Raw genomic sequence first — 17,323 nt, forward strand, 5'->3', positions numbered from 1 at the left:
CACTTCCTGTTCCCTGGGCCAGTTGGAGAAAGGAAGCTGTGGTCATTGTTGAATGGTTACATCCAGTAGCTGCATTCTGAGCCCCAGATTCCAGAAGGAGCCTAGTGCAGAGTTTTTGGTCTAAGATGGTCATCAGAATAACCAGACTAGGTACATTGCAGGGAAAGGGAGTGGGGACTGTGACCAGGTTACGTATATTGAGGGTGTTGGGTGGAGAATATAAAAAGTCGTAAAGTCTCTGGGTAGTTTTGAATGAAGACTCCAAACTGTCAGGTCAAAAGAGAAAAAAGATTAGATCGTGTTGCAGATAGAACTTTCTAGAGAATGAAGCTCTTCCTGCATTTGTATCATTTACAGGCCCTGTTCCGTGCACACTCGGCTGTACCAATGGCTTCTGCATCGTAGAACCAGTCTCCACACGCCCAAGATGTCGGTGTAACAGGGGATACACCAGTGGTCCAACTGGGCAAACCTGCAGAGGTGGGTTTAATCTGGTTATACTGGGAGCTTGGGTGCTACAGTGTAACAGGTAAATGAAATGGAGATATATTTACAGCCTGTGTGAAAACTGGCTTTAAAGCAAAGAGAGTCCGAGGTACATGGCATGGAAATAGGGACTTACAAACCTCTGTTGCCCCAGCTTCTGCTGCTGGAAAATCTTGTCTCTATATAGGACACGTTCTTTCTCCTTTTTCTTCATAGAGGGAAGGGTGACATCTGTCTACTGCTCATGCAAGAAAATCCCCCAATTATATGTGAGAGATTCCGGTGCCCAGTTCTGCTGCATTTGCCACTTCCCCTCCCCCAATTATATGTGAGAGATTCCGGTGCCCAGTTCTGCTGCATTTGCCACTTCCCCTCCCCCGATTATATGTGAGAAGCTTCCAGTGCCCTCTTCTGCTGCATTTGCCACTTCCCCTCCCCCGATTATATGTGAGAAGCTTCCAGTGCCCTCTTCTGCTGCATTTGCCACTTCCCCTCCCCCGATTATATGTGAGAAGCTTCCAGTGCCCTCTTCTGCTGCTTTTGCCACTTCCCCTCCCCCGATTATATGTGAGAAGCTTCCAGTGCCCTCTTCTGCTGCATTTGCCACTTCCCCTCCCCCGATTATATGTGAGAAGCTTCCAGTGCCCTCTTCTGCTGCATTTGCCACTTCCCCTCCCCCGATTATATGTGAGAAGCTTCCAGTGCTCTCTTCTGCTGCATTTGCCACTTCCCCTCCCCCGATTATATGTGAGAAGCTTCCAGTGCCCTCTTCTGCTGCATTGGCCACTTCCCCTCTCCCGATTATATGTGAGAAGCTTCCAGTGCCCTCTTCTGCTGCATTTGCCACTTCCCCTCTCCCGATTATATGTGAGAAGCTTCCAGTGCCCTCTTCTGCTGCATTTGCCACTTCTTCTTGGGCACTTCCAAAAGGGCCCCTTGCCACCTCTTTTATTTGTATTTTTTTAACCCTCTGTGTGTTGGCCTAGGCCAGGGGTAGGGAACTCCGGTCCTCGAGAGCTGTATTCCAGTCGGGTTTTCAGGATTTCCCCAATGAATATGCATTGAAAGCAGTGCATGCAAATAGATCTCATGCATATTCATTGGGGAAATCCTGAAAACCCGACTGGAATACAGCTCTCGAGGACCGGAGTTCCCTACCCCTGGCCTAGGCAGATTCATTTTCTAACAGACTAACCCCTAAGCCTATAAATGTGCACTCACTTTATAAACTACCTCAAATCTTACTAGTTGTCAAAAATTTGCACTAATTTGCATTAGTGAAGTCCACCGCTATAAAGATCTATATATGCACCCAAATTATGCCTGCAAAGTTGCCTGCAACTTATTGTAAAGTTGCATAACTAATTGACTAATAAGCCAGATACTTTACGTTTCTGCAGAAAATATTGATCAATGTTGTAAATGATTGAAAACCCATTTCTTTGTTCAGACATTCCTTTGATGAATAATTCTGTTACTATTCTCTGTTAATGTTTTACAATTTAAGAGTAAGTTGCTTTTATGTTTGTGATTTGTAACTCATCTAGGTTTTAAGTGGGAAATAAACTTTTAAATTTGGATCTGTGCATTAGGTTGGTCCTCTGCTCTCATGGACCATTGGTCTGACCCAGTAGGGCTATTCTTATGGTCTTATGTGAGCCAAGTGTAGGATAATGAAGCCATTGTGACATCACTGCTGAGTTTGGCTCTTAGGCATTGGTGGAATGAGGCATTATGACATCACAATCTCAGCTCTGGAATGGTGCTACTCTTTGAGTGGCTGTGTTCTATGAATGCTGTACAGACGTCTATGTCCCTTGGTTTTCCCTGTTAATAATGTGGTCCTTCCTGCTGTACATTTCCAGTGCATGGCTGTCCGTCTCATGTATTTTCATGTTCATAAATACATGTGAGATGGATGCCTGCTTGGGACATTCTGATGTGGACATCATTTCTGAAATGCCCTTCCATGCCACGTGAAAACAGGTGCTAGGGTTTTTTCTCTGCCCACTTTCATGCACTTATGCCCCCAGGAAATAAGATGTGTGTATGCCAATGTGTAAACTACAATTTTGCTCTCAGACACTCTGATAAAATTACCCCCCTTGAAGGCAATATTCACAAATGGAATGTTTTTTTCTCAATGAAAGTATGTAGGCAATCCTGCATGTGAGATTTGTGTTGGAACTTTTTTTGGGTAAAATTATGTTGTTTTTGTTTTGGATATACAGAAGTACGGTATGTGTGGAAATGTTAATCCTGCCCTCGTCTCTATGCAAATTTATGCATGCAGTGGCATGGTACACGTAACTTTATGTGCACATAACGTGAACAATTATTAAAAAGGCAATTTCCACGTGTAAATGCCTTTGAAAATGAAGTAGCATTTTCTGGGGATTTTCCAGTGGGGGGAGGGGGGAAGTAGGAACAGCCGATAGAAAAGACAAAGTATTACCTCAAAGGAAACGTTATTCGAACACACAGTTAAAGGAAATGTGTTTTAAATGACAGTTGGAAGCAGTGAAATTTAAAACCACTCTTGTTATTTGGTTGGTTGGTGCCTGTTGAAGTGGTTTCTCTTTTCATGAGTTGTGTCCTAATATCTTTTTCACACTATTGGTGCTAAAATATTCAGACTTGTCCTGCAAGCTTGATTAGAAACTCTTTTCTCCAGACAGCAGGAGACAGGCCGTGCTAAATAACTGTGCTTTCCTCTTCTAGACATCAATGAGTGTGAACTGAACCAGAATACTTGTCAGCAGGTGTGTAGAAACACTCTGGGCTCGTACACTTGTGATTGTGCAGTGGGCTATCAGCTGAACGAAGATAATAGAAGCTGCAGGCGTAAGTTCTACGTTTTTTTTTTCAGCTTTTAAAAAGAAATGGTAGACATACATACACTACGAATATAAGAATCACCTTACTGGGTCAAACCAATGGTCCATCAAGCCTAGTAGCCCAATCTCACGGTGGCCAAGCCAGGCCACTAGGACCTGGTCAAAACCCAAGGAGTAGTAAACCGAGTCGAGCTTTCTTGAATGATGACTCGGTATATAAAGCTAAGATTTAGATTAGATTAGAATCCCAAGGAATAGCAAGATTCTGGAATCCCAAAGAGTAGCAACATTCCCTGCAGAATCCCGAGGAATAGCAAGATTCCGGAATACCAAAGAGTAGCAACATTCCATACCGAATCCCAAGGAATAGCAAGATTCCGGAATACCAAAGAGTAGCAACATTCCCTACAAAATCCCAAGGAATAGCAAGATTCCGGAATACCAAAGAGTAGCAACATTCCCTACAAAATCCTAAGGAATAGCAAGATTCCGGAATCCCAAAGAGCAGCAACATTCCATACAGAATCCCAAGGAATAGCAAGATTCCGGAATCCCAAAGAGCAGCAACATTCCATACAGAATCCCAAGGAATAGCAAGAATCCGGAATCCCAGAGAGTAACAAGATTCTAGAATCCCGAAGAGTAGCAACATTCCATGCTACCGATCCAGGGCAAGTAGTGGCTTCCCCCATGTCTTTCTCAAGAAGAGACTATGGACTTTTCCTCCACTGGACAAATGGGCGTAAAGGGGGAACTGGTGGCAGTGGTACCAGTCACCAGAACTAAGATGCCAGTGCTTCTTACAAGTGTTCAAGTGGTGTTAATCCAACCTGATCAAAGGAATGTGGCAGCTGAAAATACTCTGGCTGCATCATAGGTTGGACTGAAGCCTCTCTACCAATCTGTTCCAAGCAGAGCAGAGAGAGAGCAGGATTCAGTAAGTGGCACCCAAAAGTAGTTCCCGGGAAAAATTGGCAGCCAGAGGTGAAGGTTAATATATAGGAAAGAGTCAGCGATGTGATGCTTGCAAGGAAAGGCAAGGCACAGTTCATTTGTCATATTATAAAACTAAAGTCCCACTGATTCTCATTAGCATATTGATGATAGGACACTCCCCTACTTCTAGAAATCTTTACCTCCTCCCAAACCTTGATACTTTTGAGATATATTGTGATTTCACCAGTCAGTCCATAAGTATGTTTTTTTTTATTTTTGTACATCAAGGCCATATATATGGAAACATTTTGGTTGTTTACGTCAATCAACATTGAAAGGTCTCTATTTTAGAAAGGGGCTTGGCAAAGAGCTTCTGGGCTGGAAGCAAAATTGCCTATTTAACAGGTAGAGAGCCTTTTAAAGTGGCAGTATCAGGTTCAACAAATATCCGTGGATGTTCTGTGGCACCGTGTAAATGCAAAGAGCCACAAATTCACTGGAAAACTGCATAAAGTTAAACTGGTAAGAAATCCATTTAATTTTACATGGTCAGTCCACTGAGAATTTCCCTTAAAGGGGCTGCATTTCTGAAATGATAAAAAAAAATTTTTTTTTTCAAATCAATGGAAGCTTTTCTAAATTTGGATTTTCAATTTCATTATTCATCTTTTCAACTCCTTCGTGAAGGTGAATGAATGACATTTCAGGTTCTGGAAATGGAGTTTTTGGGTAGTACAGATGACCTTGAAAGGACAGTGGCTTGGCAGACCAGGCTGGGCATTTCAGGAGCCCTAGAGCAACTCTTCATTTCTTTTATTCTTAATTTACAATTTTTACTATGATACACTGTATAGTCCTGATGCTACACAGATATTGTGGTACTGCGTTATTAAATCATTTGAATTTTTCATGCGCCACATTGAGATGACGTGATCTGGCTTTCATTGTCCTCTTTCACAGGCATCGACCTGTGCAGGAGTTCACCGTGTGCCCACGGAAGGTGTACCAGCCGTCTCAATACCTTTGTGTGCATTTGTGACCCTGGGTGGGAAGGAACGCGCTGTGACCAAGGTATGTTCCTGTCCAAGAAGAGTTAAATCCAAGAGTCCTCCTTGGTTTTTGCATATACAGAGCTATTTCTGTGACATTATACAAAATAGGGAGTTGGATGAACAGGCCATTGTGACAATTGAACTGGGTTTCCCTGGCTTTGTTGCTTGTCTAGCCTTGGTTAAATGTGTACCTATTTGTTATGGTAAGCATTAATATAGGATGCTATTCAGAGAAGTATGATCTGGTTAACAATAAACAGTGACTTATGTGACTTATGTGAAATGAAAAGTGTCACAAAAAGTGTGGAATAACTTGTAAGTTTCATGGCTCCACATTATTCTCCTCTTGGTTGGACTGAGAACTTTTCAACGGCCCCTCAGAAAATGAGCGACTGAAGCATTCGAAAAATACTGCCATATCCAGGAAATGGAGAGCAGAGTGCTTGAGCTTTTTGGGCATTTTGGTTGACTTCATCCACCCCCAATCGTTTCATTTGAATATCACCACACAGGTATATGGTGGTGAAGTGACCTTCCTGTCCAGGAAAGATGACATTAAAATTGCCGAGAGCTCAGCTTTCTCTGATTTTGGGGTCTTTCCAATGGATAAATATGGTACATTTCTTCTGTGTATTCCTCGGAGTTTTAAATTGTTCTTATAATAAATAATGAGGTCTTGGAAACCCAATTTTACTCACCAGCATTTATAGAGAACAGATACAACCGACATTGTTCATTTGGGGAGCAATAATTGTTTTCCTTCTGTGTTCTCAATGTTTATTAGATGTGAACAAGTGTAACAGACCCAACCTATGCAGCAGACATGGATCCTGTGTAAATACCCCTGGCTCCTACTTCTGCAACTGTAGCACCGGATGGCAGGGGCCAACCTGCTCAGATGGTAAATACACAGAGAAACTTGTGCAAATAATCTTATGGTACATGAATGCCAACGGTACAGTTTAGGGGGGGTGATTGTATGTGATGATCTTAAGGTGGCCAAACAGGTTGAAAAGGTGACGGCGAAAGCTAGAAGGATGCTAGGGTGCATAGGGAGAGGTATGGCCAGTAGGAAGAAGGAGGTATTGAAGCCCCTGTATAAGACTTTGGCGAGACCTCATTTAGAATATTGTGTACAATTCTGGAGGTCGCACCTTCATAAAGATATAAAAAGGATGGAGTCGGTCCAAAGGAAGGCTACTAAAATGGTATGTGGTCTTCATCATAAGGCGTATGGGGACAGACTTAAAGATCTCAATCTATATACTTTGGAGGAAAGGCGGGAGAGGGGAGATATGATAGAGACGTTTAAATACCTATGTGGAGTAAATGCGCATGAGTTGAGTCTCTTTCATTTGAAAAGAAGCTCTGAAATGAGAGGGTATAGGATGAAGTTAAGAGGTGATAGGCTCAGGAAGAAATACTTTTTTACATGCAATATTACTTGATCAATTGAAGGACCTATGGTTTAGTTCCTACTTGACAGATCGGACCTACTCTTTCTCATTCTGGCTCTCTCTCCAGTTCTCATCAGCTCTTGTCAGATTTAGACTTCTGGTCTTCCTGTATTTTTGTCGACTCATTTGATTCCAAATTCACCTATGCGGGACCTGTGCTCCTCCCACCAGCACTTACTGTCTATTCCATCTTTCAGGCAGATGTTTCTGGATATTTACAGAGACTCTAGTTTCTCTGTAATGGCACCAACACTTTGGAACTCATCCGTTATATTTGCGATCTGAAAAATCTCTTAAGTCATTTAAGTCTCAATCGAAAACTTATTATTTCAGAATGGCGTTTGAACCCAGTTCCTAGTGGTCTGACACTTTGCATATCTTAGCTTATTCTTTCTTTCTGCATTTTAACCTACCCCCCTCTTGTTCTTATCCTGTTTGTTTTTTTCCTTATGGCATTGTAAACCTTTCCTGCCCTCGTTTGGCTACTTGTGTCCAGTTTAGCTAATTTGTCTATGTCTATCCCCCTTGTTTGGTTTTATCGATTTTAATTATTGCCCATTGCTTTGATATTTTTTTGTAAACCGCTTTGATTTGACTTTTTTGTTAAAAATGGTGGTATATGAAATCAAATCACTGTAACCGTATTGGGCCATTTGACCTTTCATGTTTCTAAGTTTCTATCCACCTAGTATCAACTGTTTCTTTCCTACAGAACCAGTGAACTCCTGATACAGCCAGTAGTGCCAAAACACGGCCTGTGTGAAGTCCGGTTAGGTTTGGTATATAAAGTTTCCTTCACCTACTGCTTTAAGGCTTTTATGAGAAACAGTTTATTGGTTATCCCAAAGGTTTTTAAACAGTTACAGAACTATTTTGAGCCTAAGAACCATCACAGACTCTCCCCTAACTTAATCATTGGTGCTCTTTGCTTGCATACAGAGAAGTGAGAGCTGACCTCTGGCCAGTCAGCTCTGATCCATGAAGGGAGTTGCTTTCACCGAGGTCAAGGTTATTACCAAATTATTCACATTAAGACCGCATTAGGAATTAATGCTCTGTACTCTGCCTAGAACTGTGGGATTGTGCAAAATATAATTTAAAATACCTAATTTAACCGCATTAAAGACATTCATAGTTCACTTCAGTTGATGTCCAGTGATATATTTCCCATTATGCCTGAATAAAATTCTTATTTCAGATATAAACGAATGCCAGCGGAAGCCCTGTGTAAATGGATTTTGTAGCAATATACCAGGAAGTTACTGGTGTGCATGCTCGCCAGGATGGACAGGTGTGAACTGTGATTCAGGTATGTAACTGTTCCACTCTGATGCCACCTTGTGCCAGGAGCTTATCACATGTGCCGTTCTCTGAAATATAGGATCACCTCCCTGCACTAGGAGTAGACAATATCAAGCACCCTGACCCTCAACGTCTACAAACTACCGAAGCTAAAGATTATGTGTGGATGCACTTATACACAACATTAATTGACTATGACTCTAAAAGAACAATCACATCACTTACATTCAATGAATTTAACAATAGAATAGGTGCAAGAACACACAGATCAAATCAATACTCTAGAAGAATGTTAAGGCCAAAGCCTAACTTTTTACTAGTAGCTGTACCTCCTTCTGAAACACAACCTACACAGGTGGGTGGGATCTTTCCCAATTTTATAAGCAAAAAACTATGGGTAGACACAACTGATTACAATGTCACCTGGAATGGATGGATTTTAGCCTCACAAGGTACTTCTGGCAATATTCCAGAAAAACTTCAAATCAGAAATACCTTCTATTTTACAGGAATGACCCCCCCCCCCCCCGTTAAAGCTCATTTTTATAAATTTACTGTGCACAATGATGAATGTTTCAAGGCCATGAATTGACTCTGCATTCCATCAGAATATAAATGTCAAATTTCTTGTGTTCTACTGTCTGAAATAATAATGCAGCAGCGGCCAGAGACCATTACAACTGGAATTCATGTGGGGCGGCCTCTGGGACCTGAGCACATTATTAAAATTCTCATAGGCATTAGAAGAGGCTAAAGGCTGAATGGCTCTAGCCAGGCACCGGCGCACGCGATTCATCTAGGAGTGTCCAACCTGCGGCCCCGTGAAGTATTTTGTGTGGCCCCAGTCGAGGGCAATGCAGTGTTTTCCTCTGCTGCCCCCTCGTGTTTACCGTCTTGATGCAGCGTTTGCACATTTGTGCGGCCCCAGAAACATTTTGTTTTCGGCCAATTCGGCCCAGGGAAGCCAAAAGGTTCGACACCCCTGTTTTAGATGTTCCGGTGGTGGCTAATGACGTCGGACAATGATGCCCCAATGCCTAAGTTCTTTCTCTCCCAGGGAGTCCAAAAAATGCACCAGATCAGACGTCTCCGCCCCATTACCTTGCCACTCTCTCCCAGGGGAACCGGCAGGTATGAAGCCTCCTCTCCTCTTGAATATTTTAATGTACAGCGCTGTGTACATCTTGTAGCGCTGGAGAAATGATAAGTAGTAATGCTGTAGTGTGTGTGTGTGTGCCAGTGTCTGGTTAGGCAATGTGTGTGAAACTTGCACTGATGCTGCTTGTGGCATCCCTTTTCTGTGGTAAGGCAGCACGTGTGTGTACATGCGTGTAATTTGCTTCTAATTCTGATGCTTTCCTCCCTAGTTATCGATGAATGTCGGAGTAACCCCTGTCAGCATGGTGCCACGTGTATAAATGTCATTAACAAGTTCTCATGCCGCTGCAGCCCAGGCTATACGGGCACGCGCTGCGAGATTGGTGAGCAATTGCACCTGTTTGAAAGTTTACAACTACAGAAACAAACTAGCAGCCAAAACTCAAAAAACAACCCAAATCTAGAACAGGAAACCAAAGTTGGTATCCCTTCCTCCCTATACCCCTCCTTCAACCAAGCCCCTGAAATATGTGATATATAAATGAATATATGTGAACAAGTCTGACTGACTGGATATTTCGGACTTTTAGCAATTTGATATTCTATGTCATGTTTTATGATTAATTTCCTCTGCAACGTGGAAATCAGATAACCACATGAAGGCCAAACTGGTCTAGAAATGTACATAAATGTAGATGAAATTGACTATCTCCTGAATGATTCAAAAGTCCAGTAGACCATGGCCAATAACCCAAGGATGTATCTGCTCAGAACAAGGATTTGGTCAAGAGGATAAACAGTGAAGAATACAGTAGAAGGGAAGGACCTTCTGCCCAACAGGAGGAATTTTTGAAACCTAAATGTCCCGGGGAACAGGTGTAAATCTGTTTGGACAAAGACATACGTTCTTCTTCTGAAATGGGGAATATGTGCTTATTTTTTGTCCCAAAATATGCCTGGCAATGCCCCTTTGCCACATTCGTGTTTCTGTGGTTAGATGTGTATATGATATGCATATCTAAATGCTGGGATGTGCATGCCTAAAATGCAGATAGAGCCTCTAAAATGGCCGCCTTAGTCAAATATTCATGATATTGCCGGGAAGAGGGAGGGCTTTGCTAGTTGGGGATGTTGATCAGAGGTAACCCAGCTGCAAAAACAGAAGCAGCATGGGGATCCTAGTTTACCTGCAAGGGGCTCTGCTCAGGCAATTAGTAAACCCACATTTGAGAAAGCAGTACTGGACTTGGGATTTGCTTGGGTGGAAAATGTCTTATTGCCATAGTAGATGGTAATAGGACTAAAAGATGGCTCTCTGTGCTTGGGCTTTAGGACCAAACTGACCCCCAAAGTTTGGTAATCGTAGTTTACTCATTGGTTGAATCCTGATGCAGGCATTTTATGCCGAAACACGGCTCATGTTGGGTCAATAAAGACAAGTCCCTGTTTATTGAGGCCCTTTGTGCTTTTTTTTCCTGATTACATTACATTACATTAGTGATTTCTATTCCGCTTGTGCCTTGCGGTTCTAAGCGGATTACATTAGAATATGGCTGGTCATTTCCAGGCGATGACAATACAATTATTTGTATAACTTTACAAACTTTGCATACCTAACTTTACATAACTTTTCGTACATAACTTTACATAACTTTACGTGGTGTTACTTTGTGTTACTTTACATTATCCTTACCGTGCTTGCATAACTTGCATTAAGTTTACATAATTTATCTTACATTAAGTTTACATAATTTATCTTACATAATTTATCTTACATAACTTTACAAGACTTTACGTAGAGTTATTTTATGTTATTTTACCTTATTATTCCAATACATTGCATAACTTACATTACATGATATTACAAGGCATAACCTTATGTTATATTACAACGCATAACCTTATGTTACCAAAAAGATCGTCTGTTCCTAGGTTTTTATATCTGATTTTTCGGTATTTGGGGAAACTGTTTCTAGATATGAATTGGCTTTTCGCCCGTTGCTACTAGATTAGCTGTTGCCTATGGGGACGAGATTGCAGTTGGTTGTGAGTTGCAGGAGGTTATGAAGGGAGAGAAGATGATGGTAGATTATAATATTGGAATATGTTTTTTGAATAGTATAGTTTTTATATCTTTTCGAAACGCTTTGTAGTCCGTAGTTGTGGTCAGCAGCTTGATTAATATTAACCACACCATGCAGTGATCACTGGATGCCAGATGATCAACCACTGTAACATCAAAAACACTTTCCCCGTTTGTAAGCACTAAGTCCAGTATGACCCCATCCTGCATGGGTTCCATTATCAACTGCTGGAACAGTTCTCCTTGTAGAGAATCCAGAATCTCCCTACTTCTAGAAGACCCCAATCAACATCCGGCATGTTCAAAATCACCTATTAGCAAGACTTCCCCTTTAGATATATTCTGAATGTCTACTATTAAATCTCTGACCACTTCTTCCGTCTGTGAAGGAGGCCTGTATATCACACCAATGTAAATATATTCACCATTCCCTCTTTCCAAATTGATCCACAGGGCCTCTTCCTTGCTCTGCAGATCCGGCCATTGTGTGGCTTTAATATGATCTTTAACATATAATGTCACTCCCCCCTAATTTTCTTCCTACCCTGTCTTTCCTGAACAGATTATAGCCCAGTATAACTACATCTCAGTCATAGTTTTCCGTGAACCACATCTCCAAATCCAACTCAGCCTCTTCCATCACAGCCTCTAGATCCAGAACCTTGTTTTCCATAATTTGAGCATTAGTGTATACTGCTTTCCAGACATTGCCCCTTTTTCCCAAACACAGTTCAGGGCAACAGGGTCAGCAAGAGTCAACACTGACTTGACAGCTTTTAATGACAATAGGAGCAGCATGATACTGTGACAGAAATACATATACTGAAACAACACAGAAGAACGTTTGTATAAGCGGAGTACAGATGACACATCATAATGGAAGACCATTCATATACTACAGATATTTCTAGCATATCATATTAAATAGAAGACAAGTCTCCCGATGTTCTCCAGTGTTCTCTGATATCCACCAGCTTCGCTATCCACGACGGCTCTTTGTATCGGTGTTTACGTGTTCTTTTCTGTTTCTTCTCCAGACATCAATGACTGCGCCAGCTTCCCCTGCAGGAACGGAGGAGTCTGCAGTGATAGAGTTCATGACTTTTTCTGCTACTGTCCAAGCAACTGGCAGGACAAGATGTGTAATACAGGTACTACAGCACCTCCATTCTGTGTAGAGGATGGGTCAGATTTCTCTTATTCAATAAGATCATGATTTTCTAAAGTGGTACGTACCTTGACCCTTAGACCATTGACAGTTAGTGCTAGGCTTTCAAAGTACCACTATCTCTGCCTTTTTGATGAGACTGAGAAAGTGTAGAGATCCAGATTTAAGACGTTGGTGCCATTAGACAAAACCCAGAAAACCCAAAGGTTTGAGAACCAAAAGAGGAGCAGAGGAAGATCAAAGTGCCACTGTGGCATCCCCTTGAAGCAGCAAAAATGCATGAACCTTGGTGACCTGAGTATGCAGTGTCTAAGCAATTGCCTGTGTTACATATGCCTAAATCTGGGCCTGATCCCCCAACTGAAAGGATTAAATAGCTGACTGGTGCTCAACAGAAATTCTTCCAGGGATCTGATTCTTATTAAATACCGTTTGTAAATAATGAATGCTAATGTCTTAGTGCACCTTGGTAACCCTGTTAGCGCATTGCAGTGATCTAAGATTTAATACTAAAGAATGCAGGTTCAAGCATTTGGGCTGCAAAAACCCAAGGGAATGGTATAGTTTAGGGGGGGTGGGGGGGTGAAGAACTTTTATGCATGAAAGGAGAGCAGAACTTGGATGTGATCCTATGTAATGATCTTAAGAACATATAAGAACATAAGCGTTGCCTCTGCCGGGTCAGACCAGGGGTCCATCGTGCCCGGCAGTCCGCTCCCGCGGCGGCCCCCCAGGTCCATGACCTGAAAGTGTTCCCTACCTAACTTAAAATATCCATACCCTGTTCACTCAATGTCTTGTAAGGTAAATCTCTATCTGTACCCTGTTATCCCTTTCGCTTCCAGGAAGTCATCCAGTCCCTTTTTGAACCCCAGAATTGTACTCTGTCCTATCACCTCTCCGGGAAGCGCGTTCCAGGTGTCCACCACCCTCTGAGTGAAGAAGAACCTCCTTGCATTTGTTGTGAATCTGTCTCCTCTCAGTTTTTCTGAATGACCTCTTGTTTTAGTTGTCCCTGCTAGTCTAAAAAATCTGTCCCTCTCCACCTTCTCTATGCCTTTCATGATTTTATAGGTTTCTATCATGTCCCCTCTCAGTCTCCGCTTCTCCAGGGTAAAGAGCCCCAGCCTGTCCAACCGTTCGGCATATGAAAGGTTCTCCATACCCTTTATCATCCTCGTTGCCCTCCTCTGGACCCTCTCGAGTATTGCCATGTCCTTCTTGAGGTATGGTGACCAGTATTGGACGCAGTATTCCAGATGTGGGCGCACCATTGCTCGATACAGTGGCAGGATAACTTCTTTTGTTCTGGTAGTGATACCTTTTTTGATAATGCCCAGCATTCTGTTCGCTTTTTTTGAGGTAGCCAAAAAGAAGAAAAGGCGATGCCGAAAGCTAGAAGGATGCTAGGGTGCATAGAGGGGGAATGGCCAGTAGGAAAAAAGAAGTATTGATGCCCTTGAATAAAACTCTGGTGAGACCTCATTTAGAATATTGTGTACAATTCTGGAGACCTTCAAAAAGATATAAACAGGATGAAGTCGATCTAGAGGTTAGCTACTAAAACAGTCAGTTGTCTTTATCATAAAGCATATGAGGGCAGACTGAAAAGCATATTGAGATCTTGGAGGAAAGACAGTAGAGGGGAGATATGATAAAGACATTTAAATGCCTACTTGACATAAATGCATAGGATGAGAGTCTCTTTTAATTGAAAGGAAGTTCTGGAATGAGCAGGGGGGGGGCATAGGATGAAGGTGAAAGGGGACAGACTTAGGAGTAACCTAAAGAAATACTTCTTCACAGAGAAAGCGAGGAATTTATGTAATGACCTCCAGGTGGAGACAAAAACAGTATCTGAATTCAAGAAAGCTTGGGTTCAATCTATAGGATCCCTAAGGAAGAGTAGATAGCATGCATGGACAGACCGGATAAGCCATATGGTCTTCATTTGACTTCAGTTTTCTCTGTTTCTATCTAGATGGGATGAAATTAAACCTTGCAATGCAATCCTAACACTTACTGCTACCAGTTTCAGTTTGCCAAAAGCGTTCATGCTCCTGTAGGCCCACATTCATTCTGTTGAGGACCTAAAATCACACACCAGCTTGCGTACTTTATCTTGTGGTATCAATGCTTAGATATTCAATTCAGGGAGCAGACAGAAGTCTAAGGCACCTCAATTTGTGAAGTCAAGAACTTTGGACATAGACGAGTTCAATTTTAGTTCATGTTCCCTCATTCAGCTTTCTACTGCAATCAGATGTCGATTTAACACATTAGCTATAGTTTTTCATTTGAAACTGATGTTGTACAGCTGAATGAATCAGATGCAGGGATACATAGTAACATAGTAACATAGTAGATGACGGCAGATAAAGACCCGAATGGTCCATCCAGTCTGCCCAACCTGATTCAATTTAAATTTTTTTTTTTGTTTGTTTTTTTTTTTTTTTTTTCTTCTTAGCTATTTCTGGGCGAGAATCCAAAGCTTTACCCGGTACTGTGCTTGGGTTCCAACTGCCGAAATCTCTGTTAAGACTTACTCCAGCCCATCTACACCCTCCCAGCCATTGAAGCCCTCTCCTGCCCATCCTCTACCAAACGGCCATACACAGACACAGACCGTACAAGTCTGCCCAGTAACTGGCCTAGTTCAATATTTAATATTATTTTCTGATTCTAAATCTTCTGTGTTCATCCCACGCTTCTTTGAACTCAGTCACAGTTTTACTCTCCACCACCTCTCTCGGGAGCGCATTCCAGGCATGCAATTCCAGGGATTGCTAATTACAATACAATTTGTTAAACCAGACTGCCAGGATCACAAGGGGACTTTAAGAACATAAGAACTGCTATACTGGGACAGACTGAAGATCCATCAACCCCAGGATCCTGTTTCCAACAGTGGCCAACCCGGGTCCCAAGTAGTGAAAGAGATTTCATGCTGCTTATTCTGGGAACAAGCAGTGGATGTCCCCAACCCATCTCAATAATGGCCTATGGACTTCTCTTTTAGGAAATTATCCAAACCTTTTTAAACCCCGCTAAGCTGACTGGATTTCACCACATTTTCTCTGGCAATAAATTCCAGAGTTTAATTACACGTTGTGTGAAGAAATATTTTCTCCGGTTTGTTTTAAATCTACTACATAGTAGCTTAATCGCATGCCCCCTGGTCCTAGAATTTTTGGAAAGAGTAAACAAGCAATTCCACACCTACCCTTTCCACTCCATTCAGTATTTTATAGACCTCTATTATATCGCCCCTAAGCCGTCTCTTCTCCAACCCGAAGAGCCCTAGCTGCTTTAGCCTTTCATTATAGGGAAATCCTGTTGTATTTGATTGCATTTGTCAGGAGGTCATTTTTTAAAAAATTTCATTCTCTTCAATTCCACAGATGTGGATGAATGTTCTGCGGGCCTCAGCAGGTGTGATAAGAAGGCAACTTGCACGAACACCCTGGGGTCCTATATCTGCTCCTGTAACAAGGGCTATAAAGGCAATGGCTTCACCTGCAGAGGTATGGAGATTTAAACTAGACATTCTTCATGCCCATCCCTGAAGGCTGCAAACAAGTTAGGATTTCAGAAGCAAGGAAAGCATGCAAATTATGTTGATTCTTAGACAATACATATGGAAATATATTGGTATGATATTCACATGGCAGTCAGCTTCTGTTTTACACTTTGGTTAGAGAATGGCATGGGGACAAATTTGTCCCTGTCTCCCAGCCACAGTAAATATATCACTGACAGCTTGCTTGCAAAGAACAAGACTTCTCCTAATCTTTATTTCTGTTGGATTTGTTTTTAGAGAATCGTCTGTTTGACTATAAAGATGATATAAGAGTGACCCTCCGAGTCTCGGACTTCACCTCTCCACTCATTGACATTCCCATAGGATTCCCCTTTGACACAGTGTTTTATTACAGTCTTTATGTAAGTGACATATAGTGTGACATGGGACACTGCGCATTGTGGGAAGACAATGAGTGAAACACACAGTACAGGGATGGGGAGAAGGGAGACGTTTTGAAAGGCATTTGCCCAGATTAAATGGCTGACTGAAAATTGCCCTCTTTAAATATGGTTTATACTGTGGGTAATTTGGGTTTACAAGGAAGTGTCCTATGTGTGTGGCACCTACTGCACAAGGAGCAGATGCAAAGTGCTGGTGAGACAATGGCGCAGGGTTGAGGCATTTAGGTTTGTTAGGAACTAGGCTACCTATTCCTAGGATAAGCAGCATAGAATATGTTTTGCTACTTGGGATCTAAACTAGGTACTTGGGACTTGGGGTGGCCATTATTGGAAACAGGATCCTGGGCTTGATGGACCTTCAGACTGACCCAGTATGGCAGCTCTTATGTTGTTAAGTGAGCCAAGTATAGGACAATCGAGTCATTGTGACATCACTGATGAGGCTGGCTCTTAGGCATTGGTGGAATGAGGCATTATGATGTCACAATCTCAGCTCTGGAATGGTTTCTGCCAGGTACATGGGACCTGGGTTGGCCACTGTTGGAAACAGGATATTGGGCTTGATGGACCTTTGGTCTGTCCCAGAATGGCAGCTCTTATGTTCTTCTGTGAGCCAAGTCTAGGACAATCAAGCCATTGTGACATCACTGCTGAGGTTGGCTCTTAGGCACTGGTGGAATGAGGCATTATGACGTCACAATCTCAGCTTTGGAATGTTGCTGCTATTTGAGTTTATGCCAGGTACTTGGCCACTGTTGGAAAAGGGATACTGGGCTTGATGGAGCTTTAGTATGAACCAGTATGGCAACTCTTATGTTCATTTAACTCACCCCAGTTCCTTTATTTATCCATTCAATTTTCTATCCTGTTCTCCCAGGGGCTTGCATGAATTTATTCAAGTATTCAAGGGTTTTTCCCTG

General features: G+C 42.2%; 2 protein-coding genes across 4 annotated transcripts in view; both read left to right on the plus strand.

Annotated features, from left to right (window-relative positions):
* LOC117366454 (serine-rich adhesin for platelets-like) overlaps positions 1-6,277 on the plus strand; it is a 38,560-nt gene extending 32,283 nt beyond the window's left edge. The window contains exons 15-17 of the mRNA XM_033957790.1: positions 3,208-3,330; positions 5,220-5,330; positions 6,096-6,277. Of these exons, the coding sequence (XP_033813681.1) occupies positions 3,208-3,330; positions 5,220-5,330; positions 6,096-6,277 (416 nt within the window). The remainder of the gene's footprint in view (positions 1-3,207; positions 3,331-5,219; positions 5,331-6,095) is intronic.
* MUC4 (mucin 4, cell surface associated) overlaps positions 1-17,323 on the plus strand; it is a 103,266-nt gene that overhangs the window by 3,270 nt on the left and 82,673 nt on the right. For 2 of the 3 annotated variants that reach the window (XM_033959662.1, XM_033959661.1), the window contains exons 2-10: positions 358-480; positions 3,208-3,330; positions 5,220-5,330; positions 6,096-6,212; positions 7,967-8,077; positions 9,438-9,551; positions 12,289-12,402; positions 15,821-15,943; positions 16,237-16,361. In XM_033959662.1, coding sequence (XP_033815553.1) covers positions 12,390-12,402; positions 15,821-15,943; positions 16,237-16,361 — 261 coding nt within the window. In that variant the 5' untranslated portion in view covers positions 358-480; positions 3,208-3,330; positions 5,220-5,330; ... (2 more) ...; positions 9,438-9,551; positions 12,289-12,389. Of the gene's footprint in view, positions 1-357; positions 481-3,207; positions 3,331-5,219; positions 5,331-6,095; positions 6,213-7,966; positions 8,078-9,437; positions 9,552-12,288; positions 12,403-15,820; positions 15,944-16,236; positions 16,362-17,323 lie in introns of those variants that run through there. The other variant, XM_033959663.1, reaches the window with a different exon arrangement.

Source organism: Geotrypetes seraphini, chromosome 9 (genome assembly GCF_902459505.1).
Source record: "Geotrypetes seraphini chromosome 9, aGeoSer1.1, whole genome shotgun sequence".
Classification (NCBI taxonomy): domain Eukaryota; kingdom Metazoa; phylum Chordata; class Amphibia; order Gymnophiona; family Dermophiidae; genus Geotrypetes; species Geotrypetes seraphini.